This window comes from Heteronotia binoei, chromosome 4, assembly GCF_032191835.1.
Source record: "Heteronotia binoei isolate CCM8104 ecotype False Entrance Well chromosome 4, APGP_CSIRO_Hbin_v1, whole genome shotgun sequence".
NCBI lineage: Eukaryota > Metazoa > Chordata > Lepidosauria > Squamata > Gekkonidae > Heteronotia > Heteronotia binoei.
Window position 1 is genome coordinate 147,270,456 of NC_083226.1, and position 25,325 is coordinate 147,295,780.

At 41.6% G+C, this 25,325-nt stretch overlaps 1 protein-coding gene across 1 annotated transcript; it reads right to left on the reverse strand.

The window, feature by feature from the left end:
* Nucleotides 1-1,877: 1,877 nt before the first annotated feature.
* IL31RA (interleukin 31 receptor A) lies at nt 1,878-24,708 on the reverse strand. Its single transcript, XM_060236584.1, has 12 exons — nt 24,675-24,708; nt 24,082-24,215; nt 21,183-21,345; nt 18,099-18,181; nt 17,178-17,400; nt 14,336-14,518; nt 10,720-10,821; nt 8,292-8,438; nt 7,109-7,249; nt 4,722-4,815; nt 4,103-4,169; nt 1,878-2,405 (listed from the first exon to the last, which is right to left on the reverse strand). Exons 1-12 carry the CDS (start codon nt 24,706-24,708, stop codon nt 1,878-1,880), a joined length of 1,899 nt encoding a protein of 632 aa, XP_060092567.1.
* Between the last annotated feature and the right edge of the window lie 617 nt (nt 24,709-25,325).

Below are 25,325 nucleotides of genomic sequence, written 5' to 3' on the forward strand. Positions count from 1 at the left end.
GTTCCTCTTTTTTGCCATTAAGTCACAGCCAACTTAAGACACCCCTGCAGGATTTTCAAGGCAAGGGACTTTCAGAAGTGGTTTGCCATCTCCTGCCTCCGTGACTTGACTTCCTTGGTGGTTTCCCATCCAAATACTAACCAAGGCTGACCCTGCTTAACTTCTGAGATCCGATGAGATCAGACTGGCCTGGGTTATAGAGGTCAGGGCAGCCAAGGTTATTTACTGACTCATAAGTCCGTATAATTGTTCACACAGCACTGTATGTTAACACTGAACATCTATACAAATTTGATATATTGATGTTGCTACATGGAAATATTTGGTTTTCAGTCTAAAACGTTTTTCATTAGCACTCTGTAGTTGGTTATTTATAAAGTAACTGTTCCACTTTTTTCCAAGTAGCTACCAGAAAGAGAGCATATGTAAACCATATATGTATGTCCTTAGTTGTGTTTACTTATGCCATGCTGTTACTACAGTGTGTGTGTGCGTATGCATCCTGGCAGGAGATACCAGTCAGAAAGAGAAAATGGGATATATTTAAAATGTTAGTCTCCTAACATTACCTATATATAGCATCCCTAGAATCCACTAGGCTCTTAGCTGCATTCTATTCTCAACTACTTTAGGTCTTCCTGAGCTGTTTTGTCTGTGCCTGCTATAAATCCAAATGGCAGCTCAGCAACCAAAATCTCTTGAGTGGATGTAACCAGGCCTCGGATTCAGTGGGAGCTCACAGGAGCACAGCTCCTGAACCTTTATGAGAGTTTCACCTCCTTGTCCATTGAATAGTATGTGCAGCTGCATAACAATCCCTGGATGAGCTCCACCACCTATTTTTCTACAAAATGCCCCTGGGATGTAACTAACTGAACAATCTTTATGTGGCTTGAAAAGGCAGGACAGTTCAAGCATGTTTCAGTTAAGGCAGAAAAGTCCCCAGAGGCATCCTGGACCATCCCATGCAGGGTTCATGTAGGTGAAAGCATCCCCACTTGAAAACCATTCATCAGTCAGATAAGATGAAACCTAACCTTTCCATCTGTTGAAGAGATTTCTCCCACTCTCCATCTGGAATCTTAACTTTCCATGTTAGGAGTATGTTCAAACAAGCAAAGCCCATAACAAGTGGAGGTTCTGTGGAAGGTGCCTCCATGAAGAAGGGCTGACTCCACCTTCTTTCCCATAAGTGATCTCTTTGTAAATAGTGGGATTGGTGTGGTGTGTGTTAGCCCAACAGACAGGAGAAGGAAACTCAGAAGGGATTATTATTTATTACTTTAAATTTCTATCCTGCCCTCTCCGCAAATGGACCCAGTACCCAAAAGGTACTAGCTGTAGAATGTACAGAGTATGTGAAGACTGAAAGGAGGTAAACAGTGAAATGCTAAAGCAAGGAACAGTAGTGAAAACAGTGAATAAGGTGGAAGAAAGTCTGGAAGAGAGAGTTGTGGAAGGTGGACAAAGAAGTACACTCCTCTGCACTGGGTTAAATGAAATATTTGAGGTAGATAGCTGATATGTCTCTCTACTTATTAATATATTTCAAGAAGGGGGTTAGAAAGCATTTCTGTTCTACATTTCAAATTTTCCTAATCCACTCCAGTCACTCATCTTTCCACTCTGGAAGGATTAGCACCCACTGCCTTAAAGAGGTATGTTTCAAACAATTCACACAAGCAGCAGGGAATGGAATGAATTAATACAATTTCCTTTCTGCTGATGAAACAAAAAACCTAGCAGAAAAGCCATGAAATGTCTGACAAAAGTCCAGTATTCACAAGAAACACTTAGCTGAAGAAGCAGTAGCGACTCTCCAGCCTGCGAGATCAGCAGGGATCTGATTCAAAGCACTTCACGTACTCTGCAGTTCATTAATGTTCAGTCAGCACAACTGCATCCAGTGCCACATATTGTTGCCCATTGCCACCTGACACACAAGCGGGAGGCAGAACAGGCTGTTTCTTTTTTTCTTTCTTCTTCACGACTGACAAGGTCTCACACACCAGAAACTCCCTTGTACGGACAGTGTTTTTTAAATAGGGGTTGAATTCAGTTTTTTCTTTCATATTTGTCTGATCCTGATCCTGTTTTACCTCATCTTTACAACTTGAATTTTGATAGTCTTCAGATGAGCTTTCTTCTGGTTTTGGTAAAGGCGGCTGTTGGATCAGTGGAGCTGGAAGTAGTTGACTCCTGAAATGCTGACCAAGGGAGGGTGCTTCTCTACTGCCTGAAGCCTCATGCTGGCAAAGAGCATCTTCTGTAGTGACCTTTGTCTGTCCCAAGCAATCCTCAAGCTTCAGCAGCTGATACTCGTCATGATCGTCTACTTTCAAAACACTGATGACCTCAGGGATGACTGTGTTCTCCTCAGACTGTGGTTCTTTCAATGGCTTTTCCTGTTGGGAAAAGGAATTCCATGCAACTGAAAATGTAAAATTCTCTTGGGTTCCACCAGTGGAAAACTAAATTAACAGTTTTTACTTATTTCAGTCTTATATAGGGAAGTACATGCATAAATTACATACTGGAAACATCAAGGTAAAAGACCATGAGCCTGTAGATAAAGAGCTCTCCATCTATTCACAACTAGTCTTTGCTGCATGTTCTCAGCAAGACAAACATTGCTTGCAAGAGGAAGATTATATTGGATTTATATCCTGCCCTATACTCTGAATCTCAGAGTCTCAGAGCGGTCACAATCTCCTTTACCTTCCTCCCCCTCCCACACAACAAACACCCTGTGAGGTAGGTGGGGCTGAGAGAGGTCTTACAGCAGCTGCTCTTTCAAGGACAACTATAAGAGCTATGGCTGACCCAAGCCCATTCCAGCAGCTGCAAGTGGAGGAGTGGGGAATCAAACCCCGTTCTCCCAGATAAGAGTCCACACACTTAACCACTACACCAAACTGGCTCTTGGGATAAATAAGTTGTAAAGGAGAGGCAGATCACACCAGTGTTGTGACTGATGTTCTCTTCTCCCCTCTTCAGTTCTAAGATGAACAGATCAGCCTCTCAACATTTTCAGCCTGCAAGCAGCCTCAGGCTACCACTAATAGCTTTTCTGTGGAATATAGAAAAAGTGAGGAGCACTATAGTAGCTGAGCTTTAGGGTATTTGAAGCACTTCACAGATGTTGAGTTGAAGCCAAACAGCTTTTCTGCTGGTAAAAAGAGAAGTGGTCCTCTTTGACCACCCAAAAAAGCAATATTGGGGGTCATGGGACTTGAATGGACAAAAGGCATGCAGGACAGGGGTATAGTATGGAAATGAATAGGACAAAACTGGAAAAAAAAAGCTGGCAGGATGCACCCACTGGCTTCTATCCAACCACATGTGCACCAAAAAAACCTAAACAAATTGGTTACCTGTAAGTCTTTGAGCTGTGTATTCACACTAATGGGTTTTGCACCTGTGCAGAGCTATGATCCTGAAACTTCTAGAGGTAGCCTTTTGTTGTGAAGAGCAACAAGTGTTTAAAATTATCCCTCCAGTGAAGGGAGAGGGAGCAATTTCATCCCCTTGTCCCTCCACACTCAGCAAACGGTGCCTTGCAACCCTGGGAATGATTTCCCTCCCTGTGGATCAAAAGGAAGCTGCAGGAACACAGGAAAGCTCCAGCAAGCCACTCTCTCTGCAGCTCACATACCAGGTTTGTAAGGCAAGTTACTGTTATCCCTGTAATGCATCAAGTAGTAAAGTATGAATGTTTAGTGGCTGGACAGTACACTTCTTTGCACACCCAATATGGTGCAATGTAAAAAGTGGTGGACAAATACCTGGCAGTATTTGATACAAAATCCCTGCTCAGCCACTACCTTAGATGGATGTAGCACTACCTCACAACAGCAATGAGAACTTTAGAGGTTACCTCAAAGTTATTGCAAAATGAAACTACCTGTAACTTAATCTTTTAACATCCTTCTCCATTGATGTTATCACAAATCCACATGATTAACATTCGCAGACTCACACATGTCCCATCATGAAATCGAGGCTCAACTACTCCTGCCAGCCACAGAAAGCTTTCCCCAGTAAAATCTCTGGCTGTAGCACAGAAACTTAATCTAAAATCATTTTTGAACTCAGTCATTACCAGATTGTCCTGGCTCATCTCAGGTAACTTAGGATATGGTATTTTCGGCCAGAATATCTTTTTTAACCTGTCCAGGGGGGGAAAAAAAGCACAAGCAAACAAAAAGTTTTAGAATTAGCTAAAAATTTGTTGGCAACTATCAAGGAGAACCCATTACTGCTTTAGGAAATTAATTATCATGTGGCATTGTGTGTAAAACAGCCAGGTGATCCTAAGACTGTCTGGCAGACAGAAGTTCTAGCTCCTTTAGCATTATGCACCACTAGGTGACAAACTAGATTTGTTTTTAAGGCAAGAGATGTTTCAGAGATGGCTTGCTATTGCCTGCCTCTGAATTACGACCTTGATATTCCTTGGAAGTCACCTTTCCAAATACTAGCCAAGACTGATCCTGCTTAGCATCGAAGATCTGATGGGATCAGGCCAGCCCGAGCTATCCAGGTCAGGGCTACTGCCTTAGGATAATCTTGTCTCAAACCATCATAAGTATTACTTGCTCTGCTTTTCTTTTGGTTAATTCTTCTGGTACAAGAATGTTTTATCTTACTGCACTTACATAGCAAAGGATGCCTTGTCTCTCCCCCCCCCCCTAAAGGACTGATGTAAGCCAGTTACTCACTTGCGTCTTTTCAAGCCCCACAATAATGTAAAAGTTAACAGGCACAGAAATAACAGTCCAGCAAAGACATATATAAGGACTATTTCTACAGGACCTAAGGAGGGGAAAGAGAAAATGGAAAATATCAGAACATCAATGAGACTCATACAGAAGGATCTGCATTTAGGGCAGCAGTCAAAGGAGGACAAAAGTCAATTAGTACAATTCTCCTATTTCTACACCAGAAATCTATTGAGCTAAATAAGAATGTCAATACACATGCTTTATCCAATAAGAGCTGCGCAAATTAGTGAAATTTGTGTTGTAAATGCAATTATCTCAGTTAATGGCCAGCTTGTCTTAAAAAAACAAATATGTAAGAAATGTGGTAAAATAATATTCAGATATTTGCTGTCCTAGATTTTTTTTCTTGAGCATATTTGTAAATCTGCATTTTATTATCAAAAATCTCATTCAGAACCAGGCCATACACTATAGATTAATGGATTCGCAAAATGAGGGACAGATGTGGCATTTCTCCACAACTCTAAAGAAAGTCAAGGTTGGTAGAAAAAAACCTTAAATCTAAATATAACCAGAAATTTAATACATTAGGGAATTTTTCACACACAAAATAACAGAAACTACACCTGTAGCTTTAAGAAAAGAATGTCTGCTATGGTCTCAGTAGCCATTTTGGAGGTTATTAGGTAACCGCAACAATATTGCTGAGCTTTCTAAGCCTTGGTTTCTTTAAAATGAAGCCCCAGAGGGGAAGCATTTATAGGTCAAAACAACCCTGAAAAGTCCTGTCCCCCACACCCTGTCATGTCTCCTGAGGGATGAGTCGTTGCTGAGGACAGGCCCTGTAGCAACCACTGGCCACTCACTACCCACACAACTGGCCTGGCCCAGAGGCTGTCACCATGCAACTCAGCTAGACTTTTCCCAGAGAGAGGATGGCAGGGAGCAGGAAGGAGGGACAGCTGAAGACACAGGAGCAGATAAAGTAAGTTGGCTGGGGCTGGGAAGGAAAGCAGGAAAAGGAGAAAGACTTTATAGGGGCTTCTGGGGAAGAGAGAGAAGGAACAAGATGTTACCCAGAAGTCATTGTGGTCCCCTGCTTGTGCTTCTATAATTCACAGTGATGCATGAAAACAAATACGGGACAGAAAATATTTATTTATTTATATCCCACCTTCTTCCACAGTGGGGACCCAAAGCAGCCTACATTGTTCTCCTCTCTTCCATTTTATCGTCACTACAACCCTGTTGTATCTGAGATGCAAGATCTAATTAACCTAAGGTCTCATGTTTTGCACCTTTAATGCATACTTAGAAACACCGGGATGTGTGTAGGTGTGTGAAATTTGTCATTTCATAAGTGCAACCATTCATACAAATGCCATTGTGTTCACATATTCAATAACTGCTTGCAGTGCAACTCTATCCTTGCCACACCACATGAGAATCTGTGTGATGTGGTTTCTCTTCTGAATCTGTTTTAGAGTTAGAATTTGTGTGATCTGGTTTCCCTCCATGACATCATATGTTCATTCTATGTGGTGTTCTGCCTATACACATTCAACAGTCAAATGTACCTATTTCAGTGGCTGCCATAAGGGCAAGCCAATCCCCAGATATTCTTTTCCTTTTTTACTCTGTTTTTTAAGATGTGAAAAGCAGATGCAAGGTGAACTACTACTCCCACGGCGTTTTGCAAAAACACACGTGCACAACCACCCTCCCATTTCAAACAAATCTGTAACCATATACCACCATTAAGGAATGCAAAAGCAACAGTGAACAGTAGAACTTTTTAAAGCACTGATTTGCCAGCAGTGTGTATGATTGATATAATTCTAAGTTTTGACTGCAGAGTAAGCAGTATGCAGCAATGACTAAGGGGAAGGAAGAACTCCATTGAACAGAAACAGCCAAAAATAGGATGTGAGCAGTGGGGCCAACAACTTAAATTTTTTCTGCCTGATCACAGCTGGTGAGCAGGATGTGATCTGAACCAGCTGGTGTTTGAGTATCTCTAGCTGCCATCCAAGCTTGTCTGTACCAAACTGGGAGCAACTATAAACAGTACCCATGTCGCTTCTCAGAGATAACAACATGTACCAATTATTTGTCAGAAGAATATCTGTGAGGGCCTTCTTAAGTTGTTAAATGGTAAACAGGATGTACAATCCTCACTTAGCTCTGTGGAAACAGACACAGATTTCTTACTAACGTTCATCAGCCAGAGAGATTCTTCGCCCAACAGAGTCAAGGTTCTATGGCCTTTGCTCAGTGTTGTGATTCACTTTAAGAAACCAGCACTGCTGTCTCCAAAGTCTAATTCAACACACGTTTAAAACAGTTCATAAAGGGAAAAGCAATTTGTACAGAGTATAACGTACTAAGCCGTTTGGTGTAGAAAGCGATAGCACTCCCATTGGTTCCTCCAGCAATGGTGCTTGCCATAACGTGAGCTGTATATTTCACGTTAGATTGCAAAGACTTTAGTTGGTATTGTAGAAGGCTAGCATTCACTGTCTTTCCTAAAAATATAAAAAATTAGCATTAACTGTTAAGCTGATCCAAGACACAATAGAATCTTTACAATTCCTTTCAATTCAAACCCCAGAAAGCCACATTTAAACAAAGCTGCCCTGATACCACTAATCAACAACAGAGGGCAGCAGCATATGCTACATAACGCCACAGGACAAAAAAAGGGAAGAAAATTCTGTATACACAGTGGAAGCCCTTTCAGTAAATTCATTTCAGGAAGAATGCAAAATAAGTCAAACGTGTATTTGCTGTTTTTCTAAAAAAAATTACATTCAAATTATGTATCAAATGCAGACAGTAACAGATATCAAGGAAAGGCAGAAAGGATAATAAAGGAGATGTTCTACTATTTGTTTTACAGCCTAATGTGCTTCAGGTCGGTAGCCATGTTGGTTTGAAGCAAAAGAACAAAGTATGCATGCTCACAAACGCTTATACCAAGAATTAAACTTTGTTGGTCTTAAACGTGCCACTGGACTCAAACTTAAAGTAAAGGTAGTTCCCTGTGCAAGCACCAGTCGTTTCTGATTCTGGGGTGACGTCGCATCATGACGTTCTCACGGCAGACTTTTTACGGGGTGGTTTGCCATTGCCTTCCCCAGTCATCTGCACTTTCCCCCCAGCAAGCTGGGTACTCATTTTACTGACCTCAGAAGGATGGAAGGCTGAGTCAACCTTGAGCTGGCTACCTGAACCCAGCTTCCACCAGGATCGAACTCAGATTGTGAGCAACGCTTGGACTGCAATACTGCAGCTTACCACTCTGTGCCATGGGACTCGTTGGACTCAAACTCAGCCTTTTACTAATACTGTAGTCCCTGGCATCTCCAGCTAAAAGGACCTGCTAAATGAAATACGGCTGAATAAAACTAGATTCTGGGTTTGATGGCTGTGTTACTTCAGCTATCCATGCCTCCCTTTAGACTGCCATCTCAGACTCTCAGGAACCACATACTAGAGTCAAAACACTCTTAACAGAACAGTGTTAGATGGCGTTCTCTATATTCTGCTTCACATGTGAATACATACCTATCTCATTCCCACCTTCCGATCTGTAGAATATAGTGTAGTTAGTAATAGCACCATTTGCTTTTCCTTTTTCAATTTCCTCCCACTTTATAATAGCCTCATTTTTATTGATATTCTCTACTTTTGCAGCAGGGCCATCTAATGGACCTAAATCAAGCACACACACACATTAAAAACATTTTAAAACATGAATTATTTTGTCATGCCCCTTTACTAAGCTGTGATGCTAAATGCTTAGCAGATATGTCAGACCTATGGTTTCATACAATGCAAGTCAGGCAATCTACCACTGAACTAGATCTTACCAAAGTATTATCTTCAGGGATAAGAAAAAAAACAATGTCTTTTATTTCAGTGTTTGTGTGCTGCAATTAATCACTGCTCCTACTCTGTTGGGGCAAACAACAATTCCATCTGGGGAAGGAGGCTGCCGGACGACAACCACTTTAACAGCCTTTTGCACACATGGACAAGTGTGCTAGTTTGCACACATGGGCATGTGTGCTAGCTTCTTTGCTCTAGTTGGTATGGCCCTTCTTTCTCTCCTTTCTGGAAGATGCAGCTGGAGGGATCATAGAAAGATGGAAGTAACAGACATAAAGCTTACCGGATTTGCTTCAAGGTGCTGGTTATTACCTTTAAAGCTCTATGTGGCCAGGGACCTGCATACCTTAGGGACCGCCTTTCCTTGCGTGTACCCCACAGAAAACTTCGGTCGGGGTCGCAGAATCTGCTCTCGATCCCCAGCATCAAAGAGGCCAGGCTGAAGATGCCCACAGACAGGGCCTTTTTTGCTGCGGCTCCTGCCTGGTGGAATGAGCTGCTGGAGGAGGTTAGGGCTCTGCAAGAGCTCACACAGTTCCGCAGGGCCTGCAAAATGGTGCTCTTCTGCCAGTCATTTTCAAATCCAAATCTATAACAACAGGACAGCAGAACAAATCCACTCGGCCCACCTTGAACATCATATTGTAACTGGGGATTTTTCTTTAACAGGGTAACCAGCAGAAGTACTCGAATAACAAAATTTTCACACCGATATAGTTGGTAGTATCCACCATCCTTAATACACCATTATATTTTAATGTGAGATGAACAGCACCTACCATTGTTTTAAGTAATTGTTTTATATGTTTTATTTATGATGCACTTGTGTTTTTATCTTGTCTATTAATGTCAGTCTTATGACCTCCTATGTGAACTGCCTTGAGCCTGCTTTGGCAGAGAGGGCGGGATACAAAGCGAATAAATAAATAAGTAAATTATTAAGCGCTACTTTTTTGTATTACAGCTGTTTCCTGGTTATTTATTTGTTTGTTTGTTTTATTCAACTTATAGCCCAAGCTTTCTGTAAACAGGCTCATGGCAGGTTACATCATAAAAGCAGATAGTCAAACAGTTAAAACCAAATTAAAAAGTACATAAAAAGCTAAGATTACAAAACTAAACGAAGCTAAGAGTAACAGATTTGGCCTCAACAGGCATGGCCTATTGGTCCAGGTCCACCAAGTCCTACAGCACGAGAACAGAAGGGGGAGGACAATAACAGGTGATGTCCACTGCCTCAACTGAAGACCTGGCAGAAGAACTCTGTTTTACAGGGCCTGTGGAATTGGAGTAGGTCCTGCAGGGCCCAGATCTCCAAGGGGAGCTCATTCCACCAGGCAGGGGCCAGGGCCAAAAAGGCCTTGGATGACTCTGGGGCTAGGTACGACCAAAAGGTGTTAGGTCACTGATCATAAAGGCCTGTGGGGTTCATACTAAGTTCCCAAGCAAATCGTCATTATATCTAATTCTGAACCAGAATCAAGATTGTAGATTTTAAAATCCACAAAATGGATCCAGATACAAAATGAGGGGGAGAGGATCTATAAAGCTGGTTTTGCTGAAAAGTCCGAGATTTAAAAATTAGGCAGTCAAAAACCCCATATAATAGAAGCAACATCTGTAGGTGGAAGAGAGGCATGTTCAAAGAGATTTCATAAGAGTATGTACTGAGATCTCAGTGGCAATTCTGGGGATTTTAAGCAACCACAATATTGCTAAGCTCTTCAATCTTCACTTTCTGACAGCCAAAGGCAGAGGAGATGGAGAAAAGAAAAAAATGAGAGAGAGGGAAGCAGTAGGGAAAGGGGAGAGAATAAAGAGAAGCTGAAGAGGGGAGACCAGAAAAAGGTAGGTAGATGGGTAGAGAGAAGGCTTGAAGGTGCCAGGGGGAAGGAACAAGGGAAAGTAGAAGAGGGGGGCAGATAGTGGGCAGGACAGAAGGAAGCAGGGGGCTGCCAGAGGGAGAGAAAGAGGAAGCGAGAAGGGGGATACAGGGGGAAATGAAATACTCCCTCAAATCCTCAGGAGTCCACAACTTGTGGAGATTCTATTAACAGAATGAATTCATTGCAGACTGTCACAGTCAGTTTTCACTTATACATACGCCCTTGCTTAAAGTAGGCACTTATGGAACTTGGAGCTTTTATTTCATCTTTATACACAGGGTACACAGAGATGTTGTAACATTTATACTGTTGGAAGGCTCCTGGAAAGAATAAAACAGACACACACAATTATGGCTCTTTCAAGATCATGGCTCTTCCAGCACTGCATGTTATATACCCAAACACGCTATACATAAGCACTATGTACTCATATACCAAAGAAAGACAGCACAACAAAATACCAGAATAATAACGTTGCACTCCATTAGGACCTTCAGTTTATGGTGTTGTCAGGAGGTGGTGTCCCTGCTCTTATCCACTCAGATGGAGCAAGAAAGACCCTGCAGGAGCTAAAAGCCAGGCCCAGGGACATGGCAATAACAGAGAAGGCATGGTAAATCCAGACAAGGAGGCCAGATATAAGGGAGAGCACCTGGTGAGGTGGCAAAGGGGAGAGGCAGTCCCAGCTTCACCAAGCCTGAGCGGGCTGAAGAAAAAGTCCTTTAGAGGAGGCCCGGAGGTGAGGCACAGTGTATCAAGACCCAGGAAGAAGCCTCACTGGCTCTGACTCCTGCCAGTCTCCAGAGTCCAACCCCTTGACTGAAGGAAGAGGAAGAAGTTGGGAATGTTCCTCCCCCAGAGAACCCTTTATAAGGCAGCTAGAGAAAGGGCCAGGGAACAAGGTCTCAACCATTCCCTAGATTGCAAGGGGGGGACACGATGTAACCAGGCCAGCAAGAGAAGGAGATAGGTAGAAGCAAAAGCCCTTCCTCTCAGCTTGACCAAGGCCCTACCCTTTGACCTTGCCAGGAAAGAAAAGAACACTGGAGGGTGCTATAGCCCTGGCCTCCACCCCCACGATGGAGGAACTAGTCGTATTGTATAAAACACCCCCACCGTATTGTATAAAACATCCATCAACGACTGATTGCTCAACTAGGTGCAGCTGGTCCAAATCAGAATTTTTACACGCCTTTCCAAAATCAGGTCAGGGTTTTGCACACCACCATGAAGTGCCAAGTCAAGTTCAACCCATGCTTTATCCTAAAAAAATGTTGCTATGGGCACTTAACCCTCCTAGGTAAGAAAAATTGCTTCTACCCCCTGCTTTGCTTATTCAAACCCTGCTTCCTCTTGAAACCCTCAAAAGAGTTGGGAAACTGATGGAAAACTCTTGGTAAATATTCTAAGCATGCCATGTTTAATGCCTGCCCTAGCTAGAAACTCAGTTTTGTCTTGAAACTTAATTCTCTGTTCCCTTTCCTTGTTTGGATGCATGCTCAATAAACTCTTGATAGCTTGAAAAAAACACTTTGTGACAGTCTCTGATCCAACTCCACATGTGTCAAGAAGTCTTGATCTGCAACAGTGGGGAAGAAATGCCATCATACCACTCCTTGACATAAATGTATCTGTGTACTTTACTCTCCTTGAGTGGAGCTAACACACCTGATGGAGAGTCTGAGGGTAGCACATGAAATATATATAATGATGAGCCTGGTGGCAGATACTCCCCAAGTAAACACAGAGTAAGAACTCTGCAGTATCAATCACACACCTTCCCCACCCATTACACCGCTTCAAAATCTGCAAGAGCCAATCTGGTTCCTGCAAAGTTTTATGTGACTCCGAAGCTCCACCGTCTGCACTAAACATTTTCATATGTAGCATAAGCTTAAAACGCATTGTCTCCCTTTGACAGTGAATGCCCCCTACAGCTGAGCCCTTTGTGCAACCCTCCTTTTGTTTCTCTGCATTACACAAGAACTCCCAAAGCTGCCAGAGAGCACCCACCCACACAAATTAGCACCTCTGTCCAGCCAAAAGGACTGAAAATGTTTGAAGAAACAGTCTACACAGTTAAAAGCAGGCTGCACATGACTGGATTGCCAAGACTGGAATGGAACATCCTATTCCTGAACTAGATTTGTATTTGTTTACAGTTTATTTAAAATACTTGCAAACTTATTTCGCTCCCTAACCAATTGGGACCCAAGAAAAGGAATGGGTTGGGAAACTGAACAAAGGGGCACTGCATGGATTCTCCAAATGCATGGTCTTCCCTTCGATAACCCTGGAGGTAATCCAGTCCATCCTCTGCACACAAAAATATAAGCACACTGGCTCTGTGCATATGCAGGATGGTGAAAGGGAGGGGTCAGCATGAGAGTCACGCATGCAGAACAGCACATGCGACAATGGCAGAAAAGGACAGGATAAGGCACTGAATACTTCCTCCCTATCTAGATTATTTTTCTTTCCAAAAGGAAATGCAAGGAGCTTAAAACTGCCGCTCTGAAATGTGTGATCTCAGAGTATGACCTGTCTGAATTGCAACTGCTTTAAATGTTTCGCTTACTGATATCAACTTCTGACTTTCCTATAAGCAGGAAATACTAAGAAAACCCAGTATCTGTCCCTGTGATCTGGATCTCTCAAGCAAACGCTCAACAATAATTCAACCAACTTTTATTCTGAAGGACTCTAGCAGCACCGCACTCTTTGAAGCTTATTATTCAATGATACCTACAAACAGCACTGAGCATACAAATACATGGACTACGCAGGGCCAGCTTGCCCTTCCTTCCAGGAAGGAAGTGGGGAGGAGGTAGCAGTGCCGGCCACTTTTTCAGCGGCTCGCTGGTCCTTCCCGCTGCTGCTGGCCTGCCCCCTCAACCCAGCACTGACAGTGAGCACATGGGATGGCTGGCATAGGGGCCGGGAGTAGGGTTGCCAATCCCCAGCTGGGGGCAGGGGATCCCCCGGTTTGGAGACCCTACCCCCACTTCAGGGTCCTCAGAAAGCGGGAGGAGGGGAGGGAAATGTCTGCTGGGAACTCTATTATTCCCTATGGAGATTTATTCCCATAGAAAATCATGGAGAATTGATCTGCAGGTATCTGGGGCTCTGGGGGGGGGCTGTTTTGGGGGGTAGAGGCACCTAATTTTCAGTATAGCATCTAGTGCCTCTCCCCAAAATACTCCCCAAGTTTCAAAACGATTGGACCAGGGGGTCCAATTCTCTGAGCCCCAAAAGAAGGTGCCCCTATCTTTCATTATTTCTTATGGAAGGAATTGAAAAGGTGTGCCATCCCTTTAAATGTGATGGCCAGAACTCCCTTTGGAGTTCAATTATGCTTGTCACAGCCTTGATCTTGGCTCCAACCCTAATGTCTCCTGGCTCCACCCCCAAAGTCCCCAGATATTTCTTGAATTGGACTTGGCAACCCTAGCCGGGAGCCTCTGGTGCAGTTTTATCTGCCAATCAGCTGATCATGGGGGGGGGGGTGCCTTTAGATAGCCCAGGAGTGCGGCGCTTGACCACCCATTCCTGGGCATTGAAATAGACTTGGTGCGAAAGGGAGGGAGGAGGAGGCACGGCGGAGGGGGGCAGTGAGGTGCAGCACTGCGAGAAGGGGGGCAGCAGGTCACGAGTCTGCCCAGGGTGCCATGCACCCTAGGGCTGGTCCTGGGACTACATCAATAATTCCTGAAAAATATCTCAGCACAATGTATATTTTAATCAAATATGGCAGGAAAATGTGGCTTAATAAAAATCAAGACAGTAAATCAAACGTTTTTCACCTCACAGACATGACCAGGAATTAAAACTTACCTTTCTGAAATGTCCATGTGGTGTTATTTCCTATGTATTGCCAAGATCTTTTATAAACATCAATTTCTAACACATCATACCATTCTATAACATAGCTGTGTATATCTGAATCTGATGTCTTCCATTCTACAATCATTTGTTCATTTGAAACAGATGTGTTCAGTATAACAACCCTTGGATGATCTGAGAGCAATAATTTGCAAACAAAAAAATATACATATATCAGGACATATATCAGATGTCAGCATTTTAAACTTATGATTAATAAATTTCTTGAATTGTGATTTGCATGGAAAGGCAGGAAGAGCCTGAAATATTACAATTTATAAATATTTTAATAGAAAAGTTATATATAATGTTCATCTACTGGGTAGCAGAAGACATGCAATGGTCACTTCCAGACTAGACTACTGTAACTCGCTCTATGCTGGCTTACCCTTGAGATTGATCCGGAAACTGCAGCGGGTGCAGATTGCGGGGGCTCGCCTGCTGACTGCACCACCTTATGTGTGGGCAGTCAGCCAGCGCTCTTCAGTCTGCACTGGCTGCCCATTGAGTACCAGATACGCTTCAAGGTTTCGGTTCTAACATTTAAAGCCTTAGGTGGCCTGGAACCAACATACCTGCGGGACCGTCTCCTTCCATATATGCCCAGAAGGTCGTTATGTTCGGCCTCCCAACATCTGTTGGCCATCCCCAGCCCAAGAGATGCCTGCCTTGCCTCAACTAGGGCCAGGGCTTTTTCAGTCCTGGCCCCAACCTGGTGGAATCAGCTCCCTACAGAGATCCAGGCCCTACCTGGCTTATTGGTCTTCCGTGGGGCCTGTAAAACAGAGCTGTTCTGCCAGGCTTTAGTTGAGGCGGCGGGCATCTATTCTTGATCTGGTTGGCCTCCCCTATCGGCACTGTCACCTGTGTTATAAAATGGATTATTATCTGCCGTCTCTATGAGATATCATGATGTGAGATGGCCAGGCTGGGCAATATGTGATATGGTAAACCTCTCTGAGTGCTGCTGAGCTGTCCGTTTTTTAAAATGTTTTTATTGTATTTTATTGTTTTATCATATGTTGCACTCCACCCTGAGCCCTACAAGGAATGGGCAGAATAGAAATATACAAAAATAAATAAATAAATGATCAGATGAATAGGAGCATTTTTGTACACTTTATTTATTATCAATATAGGATGCAAAAATAAGGGTTCAAACTACATAACGCAGTTCTGTTGTTTGTTTGTTTAGCCTTTAACCTGTCTTTTCCTCTGAAGGAACCCAAAGTGGTTGCTTGCTAATTGAGATTATTTAGTGCATCCATTTGAAGATGAAGCCTGATTTGAATAAGGTTCTGAGGGTAGGCACTGGCAATACCCTTTGCCCACATATAGCCAGAAGTGGACAAGATATCCTAATGTCATATCCAAACAAAACCTTTACAGTTACAAAAATAAGGAAATCCTTAGGTTTACACACTCCTTCCCTATCCATTTGTGGATCAGAAGTTAATCACTTCCATATTCACAAGGAGTTTCATCCTGGTTTGGAGGCAACAGAAGAAACCATACATCACTTGTGGTTTGGATGTAAAGAGCAAACCTATCATTTGCTCAGAATGCAAAAATTTTGTTCAGAATGCAAAAAAAGATAATTTTACCCTCATTTTTGATACAGAAATCCCCACCATCATTTTTTGTTACTTTACCAACAGTTAGAGAAAGGAAATTATTTCTTGCATAGACATTCTGTAACTTTCTGGCAGCAGTTTTCAAAATTACTCCTATCATAGTATTTTAGAAAGCCTGAAGCCTGATCCTAAACTGGTTTATTCAGCACAAGATCGGTCAAGCACAACAGGGCATATTACTTGAGGGGGTAGTCTGGGATGGATTGCAGGCCTCAATATGTTTCACCATTTCCTTCACCACACTTTTTCTGTTGCTTGTACATATCTGGATCTTTTATCATTTGAATGCGTGAAACTTGGCCATATCATAGTTTAGAAGACTCCATTTTCTTGTTTCATGGTTGTTTACTTTTATGGTTATGGTTTCATGGCTGTTTACTTACTTCTGACTTTATTCACAGTCTGAGTCCAAAAAACAGAAAAAGAACTACTGCATCCTATCAAACATTATGTGTGAGACTCAGCAGCTGGTGGTGGTGGGTGCTCTTTATGTAGGGTTGCCAGCTCTGGGATGGAAAATACCAGGAGATTTTAGGGATGGAGTTTGAGAACTGTGATGTTTAGGGACAGACCTCAGCAGGGTATAATTCCATACAGTCCACCTTCCAGAACAGCCATTTTCTCCAGGGAAACTGATCTCTGTCATCTGAAGACCAGCTGTAATTCCAGGAGATCTCCAGCCACCACCTGGAGGCTGGAATGACTATTTACTCATCTATACCTGCCTATTTATTTGATTGACACAGATAGAGTGAATCTGGAAAGAACTGTGAAGCAAGTGTCAGTATTTGCTGTGAGGTTATTTTGCCCATAAATATTAACACTGGTGTTTTTTGTTTGTTTTAAACTGGAACAAAACATAGCACTTCCATGTTCACACCTAGAAAAGATGCTTATTACCCAACAAAATGACCTTTCCGTTAATGGGAGAATCACTATGAATACAGAAACAGGCAATATTTTGGGGGGAAATTCAGGCAAAATGTTATGATGTGATGATTACAATGATGGCACAGTGGGAGTTTTAAAAAGCGCTGGAGGCTGTTTCATATGTTCAAATGGAAGACTGTAAATAAAGGAAATTGTGAGTCACAAATCTGCAGATGGCAAGGGTCTACAGTACTAGATGAAAGGGACACATATTGAACACATAAACTCACCCTTGCTTTCTTCAGCACATGAGGGAATTCTCAAAACAGCCTCCGGGGAATCTCCAGCTGCGTTATGAGCAATAACACTAATCACATAGGCTTGCCCCATTAACAGAACAGTAACTGACTCGTCAGTAGTGTTCTTTGCACATGCAACAGAATGGTTGCTTTTGGTGTAGCACTTTATTCTGTAACCTTTTATTATTCCTAAAGATTCATTCTCTTTGAGTTTCTGTTAAAAAAAGCACATGGCAGCAATTAAACAGCATAAGCTTAACAACGCTAAAACGTCAGAGTACACCAACCCAAGCATTTCTTCAGTTGGTTTACTTCAGAATGACAGATGTCCCACAGCCATTAACAAAATGACAACCAGTGTGAAGTAGTAGAGTGTTTGGATGAAGATCTGGAAACCCAGGTATGGAGAAATTTTGTTAGAAAGATTCCTCACAATATCTGTCTTCAGAGAAAGATGGCATTCTTAGATAAGATATCATTAACCTATGCAAGCCTATATGTGTCCCACTTCTGACAAAAACAAACAAACAAAAATGTATATTCCATATTTCTGTCACCCGTCCCTAGGATGTATTCTGGAAAAATAGGTTATATGGACATCACCTCCTTTTGTTCTTTGAAAGGTAAAGAAATCCTAAATTACTGCAAATATTCAGCCCACTTGCTTTCAAAAACAGAGCACTGACTAATACGAAATGCAAAGACAACATGATGTCCACCCGGAGATGACAGCAATAAAGGACAACATTGTTAGGGTTTGGCTTTTGCAATCCAGTGAATTTCCAACATCAGAGCAATGCCAATTTTTCAATAAGTAATACTGAGATAAATCTGCTAAGAAACAAAGCAGTCAAAATTTGCCATTTGGCTCCTAAACCAATAGAAATTAAGTTTTTAAAATGACATACCTACCTTCCATAAAAGATGAACCTGTCGGGATCCTGCTGGCTGACATTTTTCCAGTACTCTCCATAAGTCTACTTCTTTTGAGGGAGCTATTAATAAAACAGAATAAATTAAAGGTGAAAAACAGAGGATATCTTCTTATAAATGTTAAAATGGCTGCAACTAGAGTTGTCATCCTCATGTTCACCACAAGTGGAAAATTAAAGGTAATGATACTGAGAAGGTCTCCTATTTTAAATCCTTAGGGGTCTGCTTTGATCAGAGACCTCCAAGGAATACCAGGGTCATGGAGGCAATAGCAAACCACCTCTCTGAATGTCCATGCCCCACTAGGGGGTTGCCAGACTCAACTATGACTTCCACGTGCACACACATGCTCTACATACACAAACATACACTTCCAGGTTCACACACATGCTCTACGTGCACAAACACACACACACACAAACAAAATAAACATCTAAGTACAATTATAACTGTACAATCTGTAGAGAACAATGTGTTTGTTCTACTCAATTTGTTGGTATTCTTCCACCTGGTGACTTCCCAAATTACTGCTCATATTTCACTGTTCATAGTTACAGGCATGCCCTTATGCTGGCACACCTTAATGCCCTGCCATCTAGAATATTTCAAGGGAGGTATCCTAAGACACTATACTCTGATAGAATATGAAACTGTGGTGCAGGTAATGTAGACACCCTGCATCACATGACCTTTAACTGCAATAATTTTTGAGCCTGTGGATATTTTAATTCTTCCTTTGCTCCAAATATAGATCATATTGGAGACATTACGTCTTTTATTAGAATACAATAGCAGACCTATCACTCTTTTAGCTGCAGAATTTTATGCATCTGTGATAGATTTCCACAGCCATTCAAATAGGATCTAGCCTTTTCTATATTTTAGTAATCTCTTAAAACTAGTAAAGAAGTAGCATAGTAGGGATGCCAGTCTCCAGGTGGGACCTGGGGATACCCCAGAATTACAGTTTATCTCCAGGCTAAGAGATCATTTCCCATGGAGAAAAAGGTGCTTTGGACTCTGTGCCATTGTCCCCCACTGAGGTCCCTGTCCTCCACAGACTATGTTCCCAAATCTCCAGGAGTTTTCTAACCTGGATCTGGCAACTTTATCCCCCATCCCTGGACAAGGGGGAATGTAGTTGCAACTATGCTACTGCTGCTTGTAAAAGCACAAAATACTGATGACCCAAGTAGTGTTATCTTATGCTAAGATCATTAAAACCACCACAAATTTCCAACATATAACTTTTTCGGCACACAGAGTCCTGGAAACCTCCTTAAGAACTCAATAGCCAAACTGTCAAACACCATTTCAGGGGGGGAGATTAAAAGTGGTAGTTCTGGACAACTGCAGTGCAAGTGGGGGAGAAGCAGGGCTTTTTTTGAGCAGGAACACACAGGAACATAGTTCTGGCTGGCTTGGTGTCAGGGGCTATAGCCTAATATGCAAATGAGTCCCCCTGGGTTTTTTCCTACAAAAAAGGTCCTGCGTGAAACAATGGTGACACCAGGGGTGTGGCCTAATATGCAAATGAGTTCCTGCTGGTTTTTTTCCACACAAAAAGCCTTAGGGAGAAGTCCACATCTAGTTGCTTTTGAAAAGGTTTTACTGGAACCTGCCAGAATCAAAAAGATGCTTTCCTATTTAAGATCAGTGGCACTGACTACTTTGAAAACAACTCTCAGCACACATGCACTTCTCCTCTGTCCATGCTACAGCTTTAGAAGAGAATGGCTCCACAAAATGGGTTAATTTTTCCACCCATGAACATTTAGATGTAAAAATTATTGTATCCAGTCAGACTGTATTGGAAGAATAAGTTTGACTGTTACAGTCATCTTCAGAGGCCCTGATTTGGGCACCCCCACCTTCTGAGATTCAGCAGCTGGCAGCCAGGAAGATAGGGTTGCCAGCTCTGGCTAGGGAAACACCTGGAGATTTTGGAGTTGGAACCAGGGGAAGGAAGTTTTAGCAATTCCCTGTCTCCACCCACTTTACATCACTCCCTCCAGCCCTTTGACCTGGTCCACCCCAGGTCACAAGCTGCATCCCGAAACACACAGGGGCATTCTGTTGGTGCCTTCCTGGAAGGCATTATGGGAAATCTCCAGGAATCACCTGGAGGCTTCCTAGCACCAAATCCCTCAGATATATTTCCTACCCGGCCACTGACATATGTATAGCTGTGAACTAGCAGACCACTGAGACTGGCTTCCTTCTACTTCCAAAGGGAAGGAGGAAACGCACACTTTTAAAATACAGGGTAAAGGAGTGGGGGGGGGGAGTGTTTCTCCAAAACTCTGAAACTCTCTTCCCAGGGAGATTAGTCTGTCCCCTTCTTTTGATGTCTGCTGCCAGTGGGTAAGGACTGCCTTACTTTCGCTGGCATTTCCTCAATGATCTCTCTTTCCTAACCACTGTTTTTATGTTTTGTATATATTGTAACTGGTTTCTTTTAAACTCTTTTAAAAAGTATTTTTAATGGTATACATTTGGGAGTAGACTGATTTTAATGGTTTTGTAATGAAATTTTATCATGTATATTTTAAATTTCTAGTATCCTTAGCTGCCCTTATAAGTGCAGAAAGATGAGATATAAACTGTATAAAATAAGCAGGCAAGCCAACATCAGTATCATTTCATCCGACTGTCCTTTCTGCAACTATCATTTCTACATTTGTTTGTAGCCAACACTTTTTTTCCTTCATGCTCTATTTTTTTCCTTTAAAGATATAGTTTGCATCCTCTGGCTTTAATTACTTACTTGGTGGAGGTGAGGAAAAGTTCATTGTTTTCTTTTACTAATTCCACCCCCCACTGTTACAGCCTATCCTTTTCTATAATTTAATACACACATAAAATATTCTATTCTATGCCCTTCCCCCACAGCTAACAGCTAATTCAGTTGATTATAAAGTGGTACACAGAAATTATATGAAAGCTATTGTTTTATGAACTTTTTCAAGTGTATTACAAAACCCAATGTTAACCTGGATTATATGTAACTGAAAATGAAAAACATCTGCTAATTTTAAACCATAACAGTTGTGATTTCATTACCTTCTTCCTCTGTTGTTCCAATCTGCTCTCTGCCCCACTCACTCCAGAATCTTGACCCATTAAAAATGCACTGAATGGCAACAGCATATTCTGTAAAACTCTGCAGAGTTGTGAGTTCAAAATAATTTTGCCGAGAAATTTCTCTGAAGTTGTAGGCTTCTTTCTACAGATGGGAAAAGGAACGCCATTTGTGCTTTTAAAAATTAAAAAAAAATTATTTATATGAACACTTGAGTACCGTTGCCAATGTCCAGGTGGTGCAAAACTGAGAATCACTTTGTGCAACAAAACATTTTTATAATAAATCATTCATCAAAGAGCTTTTTGAATAGTGTCACTATTATTTATGATTTGATTCGTAAACATATTCCTCAATCAGAAATAATCCATTCAAATAACTTGAAGTCCTCTACTACTCAATCAATCAGCACTTAAGAGAAATAGTCCATTATATCCTGATGCTGAAGTATCATTCTGGTGTCCAACTGAGTGTGCCGAATCGATTTGTCAGGAGAAAATTGTGAGAGCTGTAGCCTGGAGCATGATGTAAACTGCATTACTTATTGAATAATGTATATTTCTGTATTAAATTCTATATTTTAATTATTGTAAATGTGTTAGTTCCAATTTAAGTTGCGGCCAGAGGAAGATATCATATGGAAACACGAGTCTAACCTTGGAAGTGTGTCGCTGCTTGTCTAATGTTGAAGTTACATACTGCCGATTAGAAGTCAAGTTGCTCTTCAGGGTAGGATCAACAGGAATTCAGCAAGTTGATGCTTCAGTATTGGGATATAAAGGACTATTTCTCTAAGTATTGATTGATTGAGTAGTAGAGAACTTGAAGTTGTTTGAATGGATTATTTCTGATTGAGGAACATGTTTATGAATCAAATCATAAATAATTGTGAAATTCTTTGATGAATGATTTATTGTATAAAAGATTATTAGCACCCAGTGATTCTCAGTTTTGCTCAACCTGTACACTGTGGCTTCCTTATTGAAATGTCCAGGTGATAAACTAGGAATCACGTGAGATTACAATGGACTTGAAGTGACAGATTAGTTCACCTGCCGAAAATGGCCACTTTGGAAGGTGGAAATGTGAATAATGCAAAAATATGAAGGGGTATATTAAGTCACAATTTCCTGTACATTGCTTTGATCATATGGAGATACCAATCTCACACTGGCTTCCTTCTCCCTCTGGTATTCAGCACAAGCTTCTATTGCTTCCTTTAAATCTCTTGGCTATTTCAGTCTTTCCTATCTTCCCTTTTTGCTTTCTCTTTTTCCTCACCTTCCTGCTCATCTAATACTAAACTTTGCAGAGAAGAGGGGCAAGTCTGCACAATCAGCATCCTTTGTATTGGCTGCCTATTTGTGAGTTTTACCTAAACAGAAGCCCATAAAGCCAGTTTGCTGCCAATGTTATAGTCTTCTTTGCCTCTAATGACCTTAGAACGAATGTATCTCTGTTTATGATTGTAAGGTTACTATATAGATATTTTGTAATCATGGTTTTTAAAAAGAACCTGTATAAGAACCATGTTAACAAAGACTAGGGGTGATGAGCTGAATGTTTTAATTAATGACCAAATTAATTTGGAAGTTCATGGTAAGGACTTTATTGAAGCCTCTTGCATGAGGTTTTACATAAATCAGACTGACACTGTAAGAATAGCATGTGAAGTACTCAATATGGAATTAGGTCATTCCTCGTGGCACAAATGGGTTACATATTGATATATTCTAGGGAGGCTAGAGTTCAAGAAAAGGACCAATTGAAGAAGAATAAGGCAACTGGCAATAAACAGTGAATCAGGCTATAATCATTTGGTGCCTCTAAAAGATATAGGAATAAGATCAACTAATTTGGTAATCCAAAAGCATATCAACACAAGTTCTCAACTAGTGCGAATTTATCAAAATCAAGAAGACAGCTAGCTTGCTTCTTTCTTTCTTTCTTTCTTTCTTTCTTTCTTTCTTTCTTTCTTTCTTTCTTTCTTTCTTTCTTTCTTTCTTTCTTTCTTTCTTTCTTTCTTTCCAACATGGTTCTTCCAGTTTTTTTGACACCACTTTTACCCTGATCTTTTTTTCTGGAAGTTGATTTTGAGTCAGCTTCTTCCTCATGCATCATGCTTTTGTCGGTTTTCTTTGTCCCTCCCACTGCCACCTATCTCCAGCTTAGACTTACTTTAAAAAAACATGACAGCTGGGAATTCATAGAATTTGCTAAGCCTATCATTACAATGATTCGTGATATATCAATATTTTAGTTCCATTTTTAAAAGGTGAGAGTGCTGTGACACCACCAATGACAAAAGCACCCGGCCTTCAAAATCCTCATCACGCAGGAAAAAATAAACTGACTCCACTGAATTGTGAATAAACTGAATTGTGAGACTGCAGAAGAAGGACAGACATGCTGAAGAACTATGCCCAAACTGATTCCAATGCTTGTGGATTGCCTGTCAAGGAAATCAGGAGTAAGTTGAACATGTAGAAAAGCTCTAGGATGTGCATAACTGGCTTCTTTTCTAAGCCAAATGCTTTCCTGTAGAATCCCCATCTCCCACACCCCTTCTCTACACTGAATAAACTCTCTCCCCTCCTAAACAACTAACTGCTACAGAGTTTTTATTATACTCTGCACATGCCCAGGCCGTGCTCAGCAAAGCTAGTCTCCAGGCAATGCACAGATTAAACTTTGCCTGTGAGTTTCTTGCCTCTGTCACTAGCTTACTTAGCTAAAGCACTAAAGCATCAAGCAGAGGATCAGCAAGGTTTTTTAACATTTCCCAAGTAGAAATATCAGCATTTTGAGTCAGATTTTAACCCATAATTGATCTACAGAAACTAGATTGCCAAAATGCCACATAATTAAGGTACAACTCACAGAGTCAGTTTGCTTCATGTTTCTGTATCGAATCCGGCATGTGGCTCTATTCATATCTCCTTCCCAGGAAACATTTAGCATTTTCTTCTTTCCAGGAATATTTTCCACTTTAACAGGCGTTGGTTCAAGCTTCACTGGAACAGAAAAACAAAGCTCTCATACCTTCTAATAATAAGCAGTATACTGTGTCCACTAATCTAACAGGTGCAATGGGAAAGGCTCTGTTTGAGCAGGAAGAGGGTGAGGAGGAAGGCCCAGGATCCAGAATCTCAAGAACCACTAGAGATGTCCCATTCACCTAGCACATAGGTATCGTAACCTTGTGCCAACAAAAAGGATGAACTATGCAGTCAGGAACGGGTTTGGCCCAGTTTTGTCACATTGCAAGAACTACAGCAAACTTCAAACTAATACTGAACAAAGTGAATGCAACAAGCAAATAACTTCAGCTGCTACTGTCCCTGACTTTACTTTAGAATCTGTCAGACTAAAGCAATTTCTTCATCAAACTGTACAGGAAAAAATACCACAGTGAGTCAGTGATTAAATCCCTCAGAGAATCCTAGAAATTTATCAAAACCCAAATTGCTTACCAGTTTGTTGTTGTTGTTGTTTTGGAGGGGTCATCTGTGTATTTTCACTGCAATTTGAAAACTCTAGGCCTAGAGCTAGCATTTAAGTGAAGTACTGTCCCCTCCAAGATGCTGCTCCAATAACACATGGCCAAGGGAAAGGAATTGTACTTTCCTACACAATCCCTTTCAAAACAATGCAGCAAGTTAAAAGCACTTGTTGCAAAGGAAAGTGGGTGGGTTATGTGAACGCGCTGATGAACACTCAAAGAACAACATTTATATTAAGCAATCTGTTTTACTTCCTCGTCACACTGATGCATGTGAACAAGAAAGTTTGACCTATCTGGGGGTGGGAACGTTTAGGAGATGACAGACTTCAGCACCGCACTGTCAAAGGATGCATTTGCTCTGGTTCTGACATCAAGGGAATCATGCTTCATAAAGGTGAAAGGATAGATCCAGGTAGCTGCTCTGCATCAGTCTTGCTGTTGAACAAATAATGGCGAGTCTTCTATCCTAGGCAATCCCTCAGGAGATAGGGACTAGAATCATGCATGATGCTGGAAAACAGTTGCAGTGGCAATCGTCTTAGAGGTACCCAACCCCCAGACCTATTAGCAACCAGGCCACAGAGTGAGGCAGAGACCTTCGTCTACTCCTCATTTAAAG